The sequence below is a fragment of the Hyperolius riggenbachi genome, chromosome 8, assembly GCF_040937935.1.
Source record: "Hyperolius riggenbachi isolate aHypRig1 chromosome 8, aHypRig1.pri, whole genome shotgun sequence".
NCBI classification, from domain to species: Eukaryota; Metazoa; Chordata; class Amphibia; order Anura; family Hyperoliidae; genus Hyperolius; species Hyperolius riggenbachi.
In genome coordinates this window covers 51,641,390-51,657,397 of record NC_090653.1, presented here as the reverse complement: position 1 = coordinate 51,657,397, position 16,008 = coordinate 51,641,390, and the positions used below count along the sequence as shown (strand labels likewise).

General features: G+C 42.5%; 1 protein-coding gene across 1 annotated transcript; it reads right to left on the bottom strand.

Annotated features, from left to right (window-relative positions):
- Positions 1-2,095: 2,095 nt before the first annotated feature.
- On the bottom strand, positions 2,096-10,017 carry LOC137528802 (protein Bouncer-like). The gene is made up of 3 exons (XM_068250407.1): positions 9,873-10,017; positions 4,887-4,991; positions 2,096-3,608 (listed from the first exon to the last, which is right to left on the bottom strand). The coding sequence occupies exons 1-3, from the start codon at positions 9,928-9,930 to the stop codon at positions 3,394-3,396; spliced, it is 378 nt and encodes a 125-aa protein (XP_068106508.1). The 5' UTR covers positions 9,931-10,017; the 3' UTR covers positions 2,096-3,393.
- Between the last annotated feature and the right edge of the window lie 5,991 nt (positions 10,018-16,008).

Genomic DNA, 16,008 nt, shown 5'->3' with positions numbered 1-16,008 from the left:
TTATGAGTATGTCTGTGTGTGTGTGTGTGTGTGTTAAATGTGTATCTGTGGGAGTGTATTACTGACATGCATCCAGTGTAAGAACAGTAACTAAAATTCCCCTCCCCCAGTGACAGTGAGGCTCAAACCCCCATATGCCACATCTATCATAGTTGCCTGGTGTCCAGGAATTGCTCAACTTTAATAATGTATATAATTGGACTGGATAGATTGCTCACTGTGCAGTCACCTTTACGCCACCTCCTCCTCCTCATTCATTAATTTGGTCAATTTTTAACTCTTCTAGACCTTATGTACTTTTGCACGCCAGTGTCTGTCAATCACAGCTTCTTCCAGCTGTTGCATAGGTGGAAAACTAAAGTTTTTTTTTTTTTCTCCTCCCAACCCCCCTCCCCCCCACCTTTTTAAAACAATGTTTCATAATTTTCCATATGTTTGAAAAATCATGTTTTGATTATCTATATACCTCTGGCTGATAAACGCCAGCAGCTCCGTAAGACAAGGGTAAATACTCCTAATATAATATGTACATTATTTATAATATATCATCTGTAATAATATATATATAATCTGTAATAATATATATGAAATGAAACACTGGATTCAATGCTATCGCTGATTACAATCTGATGCTGTAAATGTATGTATATCTTTAATACTAGTATGCTTAGGAGTCTCATGTTTACTAATATAGGCACTGCTATTGGCCTGAGGAAGCGGGCTTAGACCCGTGAAACGCGTTGCCTGTGCTACCAATAAAATCTTTTGTCCCTACAAAGATTTGTCGTCCTTGAGGTAAGCAACCTCAAACCTTTTCTCGGTTTTAAACTGCTTTTAAACGCTTTTATATACCACCAGGGTGCCTCTTAATACCATCTAGTGCATCCCTAACCCCCATACGATACCCGTGTGAGGGGTGGAGGCAGAACATATGTGGTTTACACCACGGTGGACATCTGCCTCCCTTCTTTTTTCCAAGTAGAGCGACCGCATCCAGGTCCTTAGTGACCTCCCCGAGTGGAGTCGGGTTAATTGTCTCCACCTGCTTCCTGTGGTCGGTTGCCCCTCTGCAACCCACTCTTGTGAGTAGATTCTTATCTTCTATATTGACAATTTTGACTAAACATATTACACTATTGGGCTCCCGTGTTTTTGTTTCCTGTGCCTTTTCCCCAGAAGGTGTCCTGACACCAATCATCCACTACTGTTGCATAGGCATGTTCATAGCTTCACATGTGCTGTCTATCCATCTTTGCCTCTGCCCTCCTTTTCTTCTTTTGCTCCAAGTTTCTGTCCCCAGTGTGCCCACTCCCCCCCCCCCCCCCCGTCTCCTGCTCCCCATGTAAGTGTAGAAGCAGGTGCCAAATTTAATCCATGGCCCCTGTGAGGATCACAGATCTCTTCACTTCCGCCCGGCTCCCCCTTGTAATGGCCTGTGCTGATCGTGTCACTAGGGGAGCCGCGTGGGACAGGAGAGGTTTGTGTTCTCCGCAGGGAGTGCTGAAACTACAGGGCAGGAGATTTGGGCGAAGTCGGCGGCACCATAGGCCATTATAGGAATTACGGCTATAGTAGCACTCACTGAGTAATTTGGGCACCGTCAGAAGACAGAGCACAAATTACTACAAAACCACTGTAATGCAGTCGTCAGCAATAGCTGGAAGCCGAATTACGTCTCTCCCCCACTATCCAGGGTGGCCTGGAGGGGGAATAGTAATTAACGCCGCCGGGTATTGCGCAGGGGCAGGGTAAGCCGTTTATCGGCTTTCCCCCGCGCCGTAATCTCCTGGCAGCTATGTAATAGGTACGATACACATTCAGGGGGAGGAGGAGACACGGGGAGGGAGCAGGAGACATGGGGGGAGTGGTTACACTGAGGACAGGAGTAGAGACACGTATGAAATCCCCGAAGTGGTGGCGGGTGGGAGGTTCGTTTCAGCAGGCGTTCGTTAGTTGGGGAATCCCTGCATTTGTCGTATAACACGCAGGGACTTTTTATCCCCATTTTGCTTTAGATATCTTTCAAAATATTAAAAAAAAAATGAATGTGTGCACTGAAAGTTATACTGAAAAGAAATACACAGTTACTCGATGATGGGGGTAACACAGTCTTTATTACACATTACAGAGCACCCAACTGTCTCTCTTTCGGAGGGACAGTCCCTCTTTGGGAAACAAATCCCTTCTTCATCATAGCTCCCTCTTTCAGGACTGATATACAGATCTATGTAAATATATGTATTATTACTCTAGACTTTATTCCCATTCATTACATAAATATAGTTCTTATTTTAATATTTTAAAATAAAGAAAAACTAATGATGATAAAAGAACCAGTGTGGTTTGAATGTTAAAACTATGTATTTTAATTCTTTGTAATGTGCTTGGCGAGGGGTGTGGTGGGGCGTGGTTAGAGGTGTGGCAGGGGGAGTGTCTTAAAGTATCCCATTTTCTTATCTCAAAAAGTTGGGAGGTTTGCAACACACACTTTGATACAAGAAGTGCACTAAGTCTGAGATTGGATAACTGTGCGTGGAGTATAACGTTTTTTTTGGGTTCAAACAAGTTCTCCAGCCTCTGGCCATCATTTTTACAGCAAAAGAATGTTCTCCTTGCAATGGGCAATTTTGTTTATTTACATATACATTTTTTGGCCTCTTCTTCTATTGCTCTACACTGTTGACGGGGGAAGGAGGGGAGGGGGATATCAGTCAGAACAATTATTCATTTTCATGGGGGAACAACACCACAAATACGGCTGATTAACGGTGGTTCTCTAAGCTTGGGGAACACTATGTAACAAAGATTCAGGGCATGGTCTCTGATTCTCAGGATCTTTGGATGCAGGGCAGTATCACACTGAAGTGACCATCTGCATCTGCCTGAGTATGTTGGAGAGAGAGGTCTATGCCTAATTATGTTTGGGGATTTGCGGGGGACTCTTCAGTGATTGAAGTGGGGATTCTGTTTAATTATGTTTAGTGGACACTCTGCCTATTGATGTGAAATGCTGCCTAATTATGTTTGAGGGGCAAAAGGTACTTATTTGTGTTTGCTTGTTTTTTGTATCTTAATTATGTGTTTGTTGTGGGGAGGAAATGATGCTGCCCCTAATTGTTTTTTTTTTTGTGAGGGGAAATTTACCTAATTATGTTTAGGGAGGAAATGCTGCCTCATTATGTAGACTGGAAATGACAAACTACATAATTATGGGGGGATGGTGTGTGTGTGTGTGTGTGTGTGTGGGGGGGGGGGGTGTTTGGGGGAGACACTTGTGATGTTTAGTGCACATGCTGATGAATTCTGTGTTTTGGTGCCTAAGTAAGAGATTCAAGTTGATTGGCAGCAATCATATGGCTGAAGATACATTGAGCAGATGTTCTCCAGTCCTGCTCAGAACAATTTGGTGACGCACAGGACCAGCGCAGCTCCGATGACAGAGACGTGCGGAAGTCTTGCGATGGCGCCTGAACTGGCTTTTGAATTGCAGAGCTCGCCGTCACAACACTGGTTGTAAACTGATATGGTGGTCCCGGCTTCTACCTCTGAGACGTCTCTGTTGCACTCTGTGGTGTTCACACAGCCCAGTTTCCTGTAATCGACCCCACCTGAGACGAGAAAAAGTAAGAGGACCGTTAAGAAGAGGTTATCAACATGAAGAGAATGACCCTTTATTATATTTGTATACAAGGGCCAGCTCTGCTTTCGTACTCTAAATTCAAGCTTTTGGTTTACAGTTCAGCCCAAAAACAACAGGTTGTGATCAACACATTTTTAGCCCCATACACATCGAGCGGTACTTGAAAAGGGCGTCGCCGGCTATGCAAACTGCAGCGGTAAATAGCCGGTGCTTATGGAGATCTAGGGTGTCGGGTGACGGTGATGGGCTGCTGGGCGGATTTCAGTCAGTCTGCCCGCCCACAAGACTCTCTTGTCAGCATAGTGTGCATTGTTTATCCAAGCAGGACAGAGCAGAGGGAAGGAGAGAGCTTCTTACATTCTTATAGACCCCCCCCCCCTGCAGCCCATCACCCGACACCCTAGCTCTCCAGAAGGTCTGATAAGGGCAAGGATGTTTTTTTCCATTTTCCTACCTCTATATGTCATTAGGTAGTCCCTTCTGCCTATGTTTAGAAAGAAAGGAAAACTTTCATAGGGTTCCTTTACGTTGCAAGTGTTATGTGGGCCTTAGGGATTCCAGTACCATATGATGCTGGGCTTCCTGACAAGCAGCCTGTGCTATGCAGAGAGGAGGAGAAGTAGGAAGAGTGGCGTAGCAATAGGGGTTGCCGAGGTAGAGACCGCATCGGGGCCCCTGAACCAGAGGGGTCCAGTAGGGGCCCTCCTTAACCGCTTTATTAGCTCTTATCATTTCAGAATGAAATCTATTGGAAATCTATTGAAAACCGATCTAAATGCATTATTGCACCATGAGATCCAATGCAACTCTATGGTCCATGGATCTGCTGCCAGCAGCAGATCGACCTAGATTTTCCATCCTGTCAGATAGATCAAATCAATCGAAATCGATCGCAAATCGTTCGATAGATTTGATAGAATCAATTTCCGCTAGATTCCATAGAATTGATCGATCGATGGCTGAAATCCACCAGTGTATGGGCCCCTTAAATTAATTATTGCACCATTAGATCCAATACAACTCTATGGGCCATTGTTCTGCTGCCAGCAGCAGATCAATCTAGATTTGACATCCTGTCAGATAGATCAAATCGATTGAATTCGATCGCAAATCGATCGATTGGCTGATTTGAAAGAATCAATGTCTGATCAATTGATTGTATAGAGAGGTGAGGAGTTGGTTTTGACAGCAGTTCGTCTTTTACAGCACGAATGAGAATAACATTAAATGTGAGATAAAGTCTTACCTGTTTTTTTCGTTTTGGTCACACATTGCTGGTTGGCCTGGCAGGTCGTAGGTTGAGGATTGACGCACACAAAGTTAGGACAGCTATAACACTGCAAGGAGAAGGCTGCAAAGAAAGTAGAAAGTTGAAATAGTTGATTTGAAAACTTGTGTAAAAGATACAAGACTGGAGATGTGATGCGATCAGGGCTGGTTCTAGCAACAATGGGGTCTTTGGCAGTGCAGTGTCTCACCTGCCCACCAGCACAGATGAGATGCTACTCTGCCAAAGGCTCTGCAAAGGCCCCGGGGAGCAAGAATTAAGATGGGAGGAGACACCTTGGGGGCCCCCACATGCTCTGGGGACCTGGGGCAATTGCCCCCTTTGCCTCTATGGTATCGCCGGCCCTGGATGTGATCTCCTGCCAGGCCTGTCCTGTGTGTTCTGTATCTCATCAGTTTACTTTTACTTTAGGTGTGCTCCAAAGTGTACCTAAACTCTGCATGTTGTTTTTTTTTTAATAAATGCAAAGTCCCTGATATCCAGCATTGGTGGGGATCCCCTAGTGCTGGATACGTATGCTTGCCGGTTGCTTGAGCAACTGGCCCAAAAAGCGCTAACCTAACCTTCCACCCTCCCCCTGTGCAAATTAAAATACTATGTAGGGGATGGGACTTTTGCAGCCCATACACCTGCTGATTTTGTGATCGATTCGACCAATCGACAGGATTTTTGTATCGAATTGGTTTAGAATCGAGTACAACAAGTGCTTATATTTCGAATGAGACAGAGATGATTTTTTCCCAAACAATCGATTCTGCCATTTTGAAAACAAAGAAAGAAATGGATCCCTCTATGGATTGTGCACAACTCGACCAGTGTATGGACACCTTCAGCAAGCACAAGGCAACATTTATTTTCCTCTGAAGCTTAATTACCTGCAAACCTTAACTTTGTCTCTGGGAAGTCCTATTCCTCAGACAAGTGGAAAACATATTATGAATATAATAACAATACTAATAATAATAATTATAATAAAAATCCCTCAGCAAAACTTTGGGGGAGCCCTTCCACATTTCCTCCTTACACCTGTGCAAGGATGTCAGCATTATGTCACCCTTCTTCCTGTCTGTAATAAGTGCAGCCATCATATCATCCTCTCATATCTAGTGCATTTACTATATCACTACCCCCCAAAAGTGCAGCCACCATGTTACTCGCAGCAAAACAGTGCAGCCACCATGTCACTCACCCTTAAATCAGTGCATCCACCATGTCACTACCCCAAAACAGTGCAGCCACCATGTCACTCACCCTCGAAACAGTGGATCCACCATGTCACTCACCCTCAAAATAGTGCAGCCACCATGTCACTACCCCGAAACAGTGGATCCACCATGTCACTACCCCCATAAGCAGTGCATCCACCATGTCACCACCTCCAAATCAGTGCATCCACCATGTCACTACACCGAAAACAGTGCATCCTCTATGTCACCCCCCCCCCCCCCCAAAAAAGTGCAGCGCACATGACAGTGCAGCCACCATGTAGCCCTGCCCACATACGAGTGTGGCCACAGTGTCATCCTGTGCCCTGCCCCTTTTTTCATATGTGCAGACACCAAGTTAGGAGCTCTTAGAAGGGAACCAGAGACGAATGATACCTAAAAAATGAAAAAAGATGTTATACATACCTGGGGCTTCCTCCAGCTCCATAAGCCTGGATCGCTCCCACACCGCCATCCACCGCTGCCTCTATCGCCGGTTTCCGGGTGCCGTCACTTCTGCCGGCCGCGCCCAGTCTTCCGCATGTACAGCGGCTCCCTCCGGCTTTGTATGCATGTGCCTGCGCAGTGTGGAGTGAGCGCACTGTGCTTCGTCGACTGGCCGAAATTACGGGACCCGGTACCGGTGGACAGAGGCAGCGGTGGACGGTGGCGTGGGAGCGATCCAGGCTTATGGAACTGGAGGAAGCCCCAGGTATGTATAAAAAAAATTTTTTTATCGTCTCTGGTTCTCTTTAAGTAATGAAAAGAGATATTTGTGAAAGGTTTAATTTTTTACTCAAAGTGAACCTCTATCCAAATCTGAGGGTGCGTGTAAAGCAAACCTGAGGAAACAGGAAACAGGTTGCCATCTGACGATTGTAACAGGTGTGGCTAGGATGCCATCGGCTTTGATCTGAAATTGCTGTTTTCTTATTTTTGTAAGCAGCGGGTCTTCAGCCGCGCTGCTCCCAATGGCAAACTGTGACATGGTGGCAGGGTTAGTGGACGCTGGTCTTCAGTTAAAGGACAACGGAATTGAGAGAGATATGGAGGCTGCCATACTTATTTCCTTTTAAAGAGGAACTGCCGCAAAAATCTTAAAATTTAAAACACATACAAATAAGAAGTACATTTCTTGTACTAATGTCAGAAACACCCGATCTGCTGCATGCTTGTTCAGGGTCTGTGGCTAAATTTATTAGAGGCAGAGGATGAGCAGGGCTGCCAGGAAACTGGTATTGCTTAAAGGACCTCTGTCGCGAAAATCTTAAAATTTAAAATACATGTAAACATATACAAATAAAAAGTATGTTTCTTCCAGAGTAAAATGAGCCATAAATTGCTTTTCTCCTATGTTGCTGTCACTTACCGTAGGTAGTGGAAATCTGACAGCTGTAATGTCGTTAAAGCAAATCTGAAGCCAAAATAAACTTATGATATAATGAATTGTATGCGTAGTACAGCTAAGAAATAGAACATTCGTAGCAAAGGAAAGAGTCTCATATTGTTTCCAGTACAGGAAGAGTTAAAAAAAAGTCAGTTGTTATCTATGCCAAAGAGCTTCTCTGAGCTATTGGACCCTCTGTTTTCTGAAGCACTTAAACAGCAAAGAAGCAGTGAGAGACAGCTTAGGATAAGTTTTTACTGCAGGAAAGTTCAAAGGGTAATTATTTATGTTTTGTTTTATTGCTTAAAAGACAGAGTGTGGTTTTTAAAGCTGCAACTGTGACAACTGTAATGCCATGTTATAAAATAAAGCCATTTACGGTAACTCTTTTTTTTTTGCTTCTAATGTTCTATTCATTAGCTGTACTACACATACTGTACAATTCATTACATCATGTTTTTTTTTTTTGCTTTAAGTTTGCTTTAAATATGATCTCTCGATATCCAGTCTGCAGCCAAAACAACTATTTGCACTGGTGAAGTGAAAATAAACAAAGGCTTTGGAATTGCAGTGTTTTACCCGAGGGGAAAGGGATATGGAGACTGCCATATGTATTTACTTTTAAACAATACCAGTTGTCTGGCAGTCCTCCTGATCCTGCGTCTCTAACACTTTTAGCCATAGACCCTGCACATGCATACAGCAGATCAGGTACAGGTTATGGTGGTTGGGTACATGTAAAACATTATTTGGGGCACAGTGAAGCCGAGATTTCTTTTTGATGTAGCAGAATATCTGTAATGTCACTTATAATCTACTTTTACCTATCATAACCTCTCACAGTAACCCTCCCCTACCCCTACACCTTGCACTAACCCTCTATTGATGCAGATTACTAGCCCCCCCCCCCCCCCCCCGACACACACACAACCCTTTAATTGAAACTGCCAAGCCGGTCCACCGATAAATCCCATTGCTACCGGTGATAAGTACCGTGCACCATAATTACACAGCTGTTGCAGCCATGTCATTATACCCTATGGGGTGCCAAAATGAACAATAGCAAGTGTGCAACATAATTACCTGTCTGCACTGTGGTGTGCAGACAGGTATATATCCTCTATAACAGAGATGGCCTTAGGGCTCCTAGAGGTTGGTGCTCAGTCTTCCTGTGATGCCTCCATTAGGTCCACCACACATTCCCAGCCATAGCATTACACAGGAGTTTGGAATTAAACACTGCAACACTGAGCATTGGGGCAGTGTATGAGAAGCACAGGCTCCACCACACGCCCACAGCATTGCAGTATTAAGCTGCATACACACTTCCAATCTTTATTAACCAACGATTGGCCAATTTTATGTAGTATGAGGGCCAATAGATGTTAAATACCATGAACAGATTGTGTAGGTAAGCTGTCATATTACACAGAAGGGCCAGAGATGGGACAATCAAAATTGAAGGTGTGTACCAAGCTTAAGAGAAGCGTAGGCTCAGCCACATGCCCGCAGAGTTGCAGTATTAAGCTGCATACACACTTTCAAACTTTATTGGTCAACGCTTGGACAATTTGGCCACTTTCATGTAGTATGAGAGCCAAACAAACACAGAACATTTATATCGGGCTTTTCTCCTGGCAGACTCAAAGCGCCAGAGCTGCAGCCACTAGGACGCGCTCTATAGGCAGTAGCAGAGTTAGGGAGACTTGCCTAAGGTCTCCTACTGAATAGGTGCTGGCTTACTGAACAGGCAGAGCTGAGATTTGAACCCTGGTCGCCTGTGTCTGAGGCAGAGCCCTTAACCATTACACCATCCAGCCACCAACAGCTTTTGAATACTGTGAACAAATTTTGTAGGTAGGCTCCCATACGACACAGAGGTGGTAAAATTTGCCAGTGGTTGGCCAATCAAAATTTGATGTTTGCATGCACTGCCTTGTGCACAATGTCAATTATGATTGTCCAATCACTGGCCAATTTTACCACCTCTACGTAGTATGACCGTTTACCTACACAATCTGCTCATAATCCTCAATATCTGTTGTTCCTTTCTACTACATGTAGGTGGTAAAATTGGTCAATGATTGGCCAATCATAATTGAAAGTGCGAGACTACATAATAAGAATCGACTACAACCTGGAATTAAATCGCTGCTAATATCTCCATATTATAATTGATAAGCCTAAATTATATAAATATATACTCCTACTATAATCTAATAATGGTGCCCCATGGACAGGGTAGCTCTAGGCATGCGCCTCTTGTGCCTATATTTGTCTCATTTGTATAGCGCAGGTGCCCTGCAGACGCCAGAGGTACCAGTTCCCTCCCCAATCCCCATAGAGGCTTACCAGTGTGGCACTGCAGGAGGACAAGGAGCAGAAAAGAGAATAAAATTTCCTTCCTCATCTTGGTGTTTGTTCGTTGGGTTCTTCTCGCTTGCTTACTCCAAACTTGGTGTCTGTTTTGGTTCTTACTAGTCAATGTATTTCCCAGTTATAATACCACGAGATCAGGGGAGGAGCTCATTAATCCCAAGCCTCGCCCCAAACTCTCCATAGTAGGTGTCTAGGTGTGTCGGAATATTCTCACTGTTTAGATTTGGGAAGTATGTGTTATGGTGTGCAGATACATTGGGAGTGATTCACTACACTTATCTCATAGCTTTACCTACCTGTCACCTCGATTATAAGGAGAGATCATTCATGAGATAAACCGATAAGGATCTAAATTCAATTAACTTGTCTCCCGAGTTTTGTCACAGGAAATGTATTCACGCCTTGTCTAAAAAAGAAATATAGTAGTTAGAAGTCTTGCCTTGCTGCGCTGGGTCCCCTGTTCGAATCCCAGCCAGGGCATGGAGTTTCTATGTTCTCCCCGTGTCTGTGTGGGTTTTCTCTTGCCACTCCGGTTTCCTACCACACCCCAAAAACATACAGATAAAGTAAATATTGCAAGCTTAGCCACTTTTTTTAGTACTTTTTTCAGTCAAATGCATTAGGCCTTGTTCACATTACAAATCACAAGCGCTGTCGATTTGGTGAGCGCTTTTCGAAGTGCTTTTCCCTGCACTTTTCGCTTAGAAAAGAGCTTTTCAAGCGCTTTTGCTCAGTGATTAATTAATGAATGAATACAATGTATGTATTCCTAAAAGCGGTCTGGAAATCGCTTTGTCAAGCGTGTTGTGATTTCTCTATACTTAGTATTGAAGAGCAAATGCTCAGAAAATGGTGCAGGAGCCGCATTTGCGATTGGAAAGAGAGCTCATCGCTCATGTGACAACACTCATATAGAGCAACATTGCACTAGCACTTTTAAAGGGACTCCGAGGAGTGCCCGAATTTAAAAGAATACACTTACCTGGGGCTTCTTTCAGCTCATCGTAGGTGGCGAGGTCCCGCGGCGTCCTCCTGGCTCCTCTCCTTCAGCCTCCGCCGGCCCCCCGTTACTGGCGTCACCCGGCGACACCCGGGCCTGGTGTCAGGCCGGCTCTTCCGTGGAAAACCCGCGCATGCGCAGACCTGTCACTCCGTCCGCCGTGATGACGCATTGCATCATTAACCAGGAACAGCCGGCCCGACACCAGGCCGGGTGTCGCGGAGGCTGAAGGAGAGGAGCCAGGAGGACGCCGCGGGACCTCGTCGCCTACGATGAGCTGGAAGAAGCCCTAGGTAAGTGTATTCTTTTAAATTTGGGCACTCCTCTGAATCCCTTTAAGGCCATTTTTAAAATGGCCAGCGCTAAAAAAAAAACTACAGAAATCACTCTTAGTGGGAACGAGCCCTAAAAGTTGTTTTGAAAATAAGAAGAAAAGTGATCTCCTGGGAAAAACAATGAAGAAAACGTATTTGAATAGGGGCCAAGGTGGGAAAATTATTGTGATAACCCACTGCAATTAACTTTTTCTCCTGAGTTTTCTCCTAGAAAATAGTTTATCTTCTTTTTAAAATAACTTTCTAACACATTTCAACTGAAAAGTAACATAAAGTAAGTGAAATAGTACTATCAAAATTATTTTGAGTATTTTATCGCTGTTTGGTGGCTTAAAAAAGGCATTTTATTGACAAGTTTAATAATATCACCTAGGAGAGAATTTAGGAGCAAAGGTTAATTGCACATGGGCCTGGGCCCTAATTCAATCCACTTTTTCTCATACGTTTTCTCCTAGGTGGTATTTTCACACCTTACCATAAAAATGCCATTAAAGCACCCAGAAAACTAGAAAATACTTAAAATAATTTTGGCAGTACTTTTTCACCTATTTTTTTTTTTGTACTTTTCAATTTGCTACTTTTGATTTGGTATCTTTGTAGCTGTAATGGTAGAGTGCAATAAAGTACCATAGATTAAACATTTCTAACTAAATTATTTTGAGCATTCTCTTGCTTGCTTCTGGTTTAAAAGGCATTTTATTTACACGTTTGAAAATATCACCTAGGAGAGAACTCAGGAGAAAAAGGTGATTGCATTCGGACCACTCCTATACAATTTTTCATCTGCTCTATAAAATAACTTTTCAATTAAAAAAAGTTCCAAAAAGTCAGTACAAAAAGTAACATCATCCTTATTTTTTTTTAGAATCTTTATTTTTAAAAATAGTATTGACAATTTGCATATCATTTGTATCATTATAAAACATTTTCACAACAGTATATACAACAGTATTTGCATATTAAGTATATACAAACCAAGGTATAATTAACAGTTTTGTTCTATAACAATGACCTCATTATTGCATGTTATACATGCCCATGTGTGTACTGTAGGAATGCCATATCCGTTTTTAACTTCCCGAGATATAAATCTTCCTGTGTTACAGAGGTTTAAATTCAAAAACTTTGTCATAAGCAAAAACTTCCTCTTTTTTTTGCATAACCTTCCCCCCCCCCTCCCCCTCTTTTTGACTGACCATCCCACCATTAGTGTTGCTCGGATCGGATACCTCATTATCCTATTCGAGTTTGGTCGAATTCGGATAGTAAACTATCCGAATTCACTCGAAGTTCAATATCCGATGTAATCGAATATCCGATTCGAGCTCGGATATCCGACGTCACTATCCGAGTCTGTATTCGAGTAAAATATTCGAGCTGGCCTTAAAAAGCTTGTAAAACTTGTATTGGAGGTCAATGATGCATGAAACCACCTTTTTTATGAAGAAAAACATCAAGTGATTAGGTGGTGATGTAGTAGTTATAAAAAAGGTATCAAAAATAGTAAATTAACTTCATGAAAAGTGTTTGCATGAGAAGGTGTGTCCAAAATGGTTGTAAGTTGGAAGTCTTCATTTACGTCGTCTTCATCTTCTTCTTCTATATCTTCTTCTTCTGCTTCTATATCTTCTTTTTCTTCTTCTTCTATATCTTCTTCTTCCTCTTCTTCTTCTATATCTTCTTCTTCTTCTTCTATATCTTCTTCTTCTATATCTTCTTCTTCTTCTTCTATATCTTCTTCTTCTATATCTTCTTCTTCTTCTTCTATATCTTCTTCTTCTTCTTCATCTTCTTCTATATCTTCTTCTTCTATATCTTCTTCTTCTATATCTTCTTCGATACCTTCTTCTTCTATATCTTCTTCTTCATCTTCTTCTTCTTCTTCTATATCTTCTTCATCTTCTTCATCTTCTATATCTTCTTCTTCTATATCTTCTTCTATATCTTCTTCTTCTATATCTTCTTCTTCTATATCTTCTTCTTCTATATCTTCTTCTTCTTCCTCTTCTTCTATATCTTCTTCTTCTTCTTCTTCTATATCTTCTTCTTCTATATCTTCTTCTTCTATATCTTCTTCTTCTATATCTTCTTCTTCTTCTTCTTCTATAGCTTCTTCTTCTTCTTCTTCTTCTTCTATATCTTCTTCTTCTATATCTTCTTCTTCTTCTATATCTTCTTCTATATCTTCTTCTTCTTCTTCTATATCTTCTTCTTCTATATCTTCTTCTTCTTCTTCTTCTTCTTCTTCTTCTTCTTCTTCTTCTTCTTCTATATCTTCTTCTTCTTCTTCTTCATCTTCTTCTTCTATATCTTCTTCTTCTATATCTTCTTCTTCTATATCTTCGTCTTCTATATCTTCTTCTTCTTCTTCTTCTTCTTCTTCTTCTTCATCTTCTTCTTCTATATATTCTTCTTCTTCTATATCTTCTTCTTCTTCTAGATCTTCTTCTTCTATATCTTCTTCATCTTCTATATCTTCTTCTTCTTCTATATCTTCTTCTTCTTCTTCTATATCTTCTTCTTCTTCTTCTATATCTTCTTCTTCTTCTTCTTCTTCTTCTTCTTCTTCTTCTTCTTCTTCTTCTTCTTCTTCTTCTTCTTCTTCTTCTTCTTCTTCTATATCTTCTTCTTCTTATTCTTATTCTTCATCATCTTCTTCTATATCTTCTTCTTATTCTTAATCATCTTCTTATATATCTTCTTCTTCTATATCTTCTTCTTCTTCTTCTTCTATATCTTCTTCTTCTTCAATATCTTCTTCTTCTTCATCTTCTCCTTCTTCTTCTCCTTCTTCTTCTTCTTCTTCATCTTCTTCTTCTTCTATATCTTCTTCTTCTTCTATATTTTCTTCTTCTATATTTTCTTCTTCTTCTATATCTTCTTCTTCTTCTATATATTCCTCTTCTTCTATATCTTCTTCTTCTTCTTCTATATATTCTTCTTCTTCTATAGCTTCTTCTTCTATATCTTCTTCTTCTATATCTTCTTCTTATTCTTATTCTTCATCATCTTCTTCTTCATCATCTTCTTCTTCTATATCTTCGTCTTCTATATCTTCTTCTTCTTCTTCTTCTTCTTCATCATCTTCTTCTATATCTTCTTCTTCTATATCTTCTTCTTCTATATCTTCTTCTTCATCATCTTCATCTTCTATATCTTCTTCTTCTCTATCTTCTTCATCTTCTTCTATATCATCTTCTTCTATATCTTCTTCATCTTCTTCTTATTCTTCCTCTTCTTCTCTATCATTATATTATGTTTCTTTGTTTTTCTTTCTTTTGTAATATTTTTTTTTACTTCATTTGTGGAAATATTTTATTTTAATAACACCATAGTTATATTTGTGTTGATGGCATAATAGTTAGGTAGTGGCAGGAGGAAATATAACAGCAGGCAGCGTGAGGAGGATAAGTGTGTGGCAGACTGGCATTTGGCAGCAGGCAGGAGGGCAGGCAGCGAGACATAGTAGGCCCTGGTTCCCGGTGGTGGTTCCAGGGCCGTAAATGAACATCATGAGGTTCCAGACAGCGGTCGTGAAGCCCACATTGTGTCCAATACACAATTGAGACAGCACAGTTTTCAACCCGGACATCTCTAAAATAATAATAAAAAAAAAAATTCCAAATTAATGCAGCTATTGTTGAGCGTAATAGCTGGTGGCGCATGGGCAGCAGCACCTTCTAATGTGTTCCCTGGCAGTGGAGAGGAGACACAGACAGCAGGAGGAAATATAACAGCAGGCAGCGTGAGGAGGATAAGTGTGTGGCAGACTGGCATTTGGCAGCAGGCAGGAGGGCAGGCAGCAAGACATAGTAGGCCCTGGGTCCTAGCGGTGGTTCCAGGGCCGTAAATACACAGCATGAGGTTCCAGACAGCGGTCGTGAAGCCCACATTGTGTCCAATACACAATTGGGACAGCACAGTTTTCAACCCGGACACCTCTAAAATAATAACAATTTTTTTTTCCAAATTAATGCAGCTATTGTTGAGCGTAATAGCTGGTGGCGCTTGGGCAGCAGCACCTTCTAATGTGTTCCCTGGCAGTGGAGACACAGACAGCAGGATGAAATACAACAGCAGCAGCAGGTGTATGTGTGTGTGCCAGTCGTCACTTCATGTCCCCCTCTCGCCGACAACAGGGGCCATGAATTCGCCTTCCACCCAAGCCTGGTTCATTTTGAGAAACGTCAGTCTGTCCACAGACTTTTGAGACAGACGAGATCGCTTCTCAGTGACGACTCCACCGGCTGCACTGAAGCAACGCTCTGACAGTACGCTGGAAGGGGGGCAGGAGAGAACTTCCAGGGCGTACTGCGCAAGCTGGCTCCAAATCGGCAGGTGCTTGACCCAATACTCCATGGTATCAACAGGGGCCACGCTGTCAAGCCCGCTGAAGGACCCCATGTAGTCAGCCACCATGCGGGTCAAGCGCTGCCTGTGACTGGAGAAGGATGCTGCTGCAGGCACCTCCTCTCTAGTCCTTGGCAGCACTACACTCATGTAGAGCTCTTGGGTCAGAGACAGCAGGTTTGTGGTGCACGTGCGCTTGCTGCTGGTGGATGCAGGCACCTGCTGCTGCCTCTGTGCTGGCTGGAGAGTGGGGGTGGATGTCTGAGGGAAGGCTTCCTCCAAGCGCTCAACAAGGGACAGCTGCAAATCCCTCATTTGTTGCGCACGGTCTCCTCCTGCAGGCAGGAACTGGCTGAGCTTCCCCTTCAGATGTGGGTCCAGCATCATGCAGATCAAGATGTCCTCCCTCTGCTTCATCTGGATC

Excerpts from the sequence above, each read along its gene's own strand:
- LOC137528802 (XM_068250407.1), bottom strand. The coding sequence starts at position 9,930 with ATGAGGAAGGAAATTTTATTCTCTTTTCTGCTCCTTGTCCTCCTGCAG. Across the intron at positions 4,992-9,872 it reads CCTCCTGCAGTGCCACACTG|CCTTCTCCTTGCAGTGTTAT; the intron begins GTAAGCCTCTAT and ends CTTTCTTTGCAG. Across the intron at positions 3,609-4,886 it reads GACCAAAACGAAAAAAACAG|GTGGGGTCGATTACAGGAAA; the intron begins GTAAGACTTTAT and ends TTCTCGTCTCAG.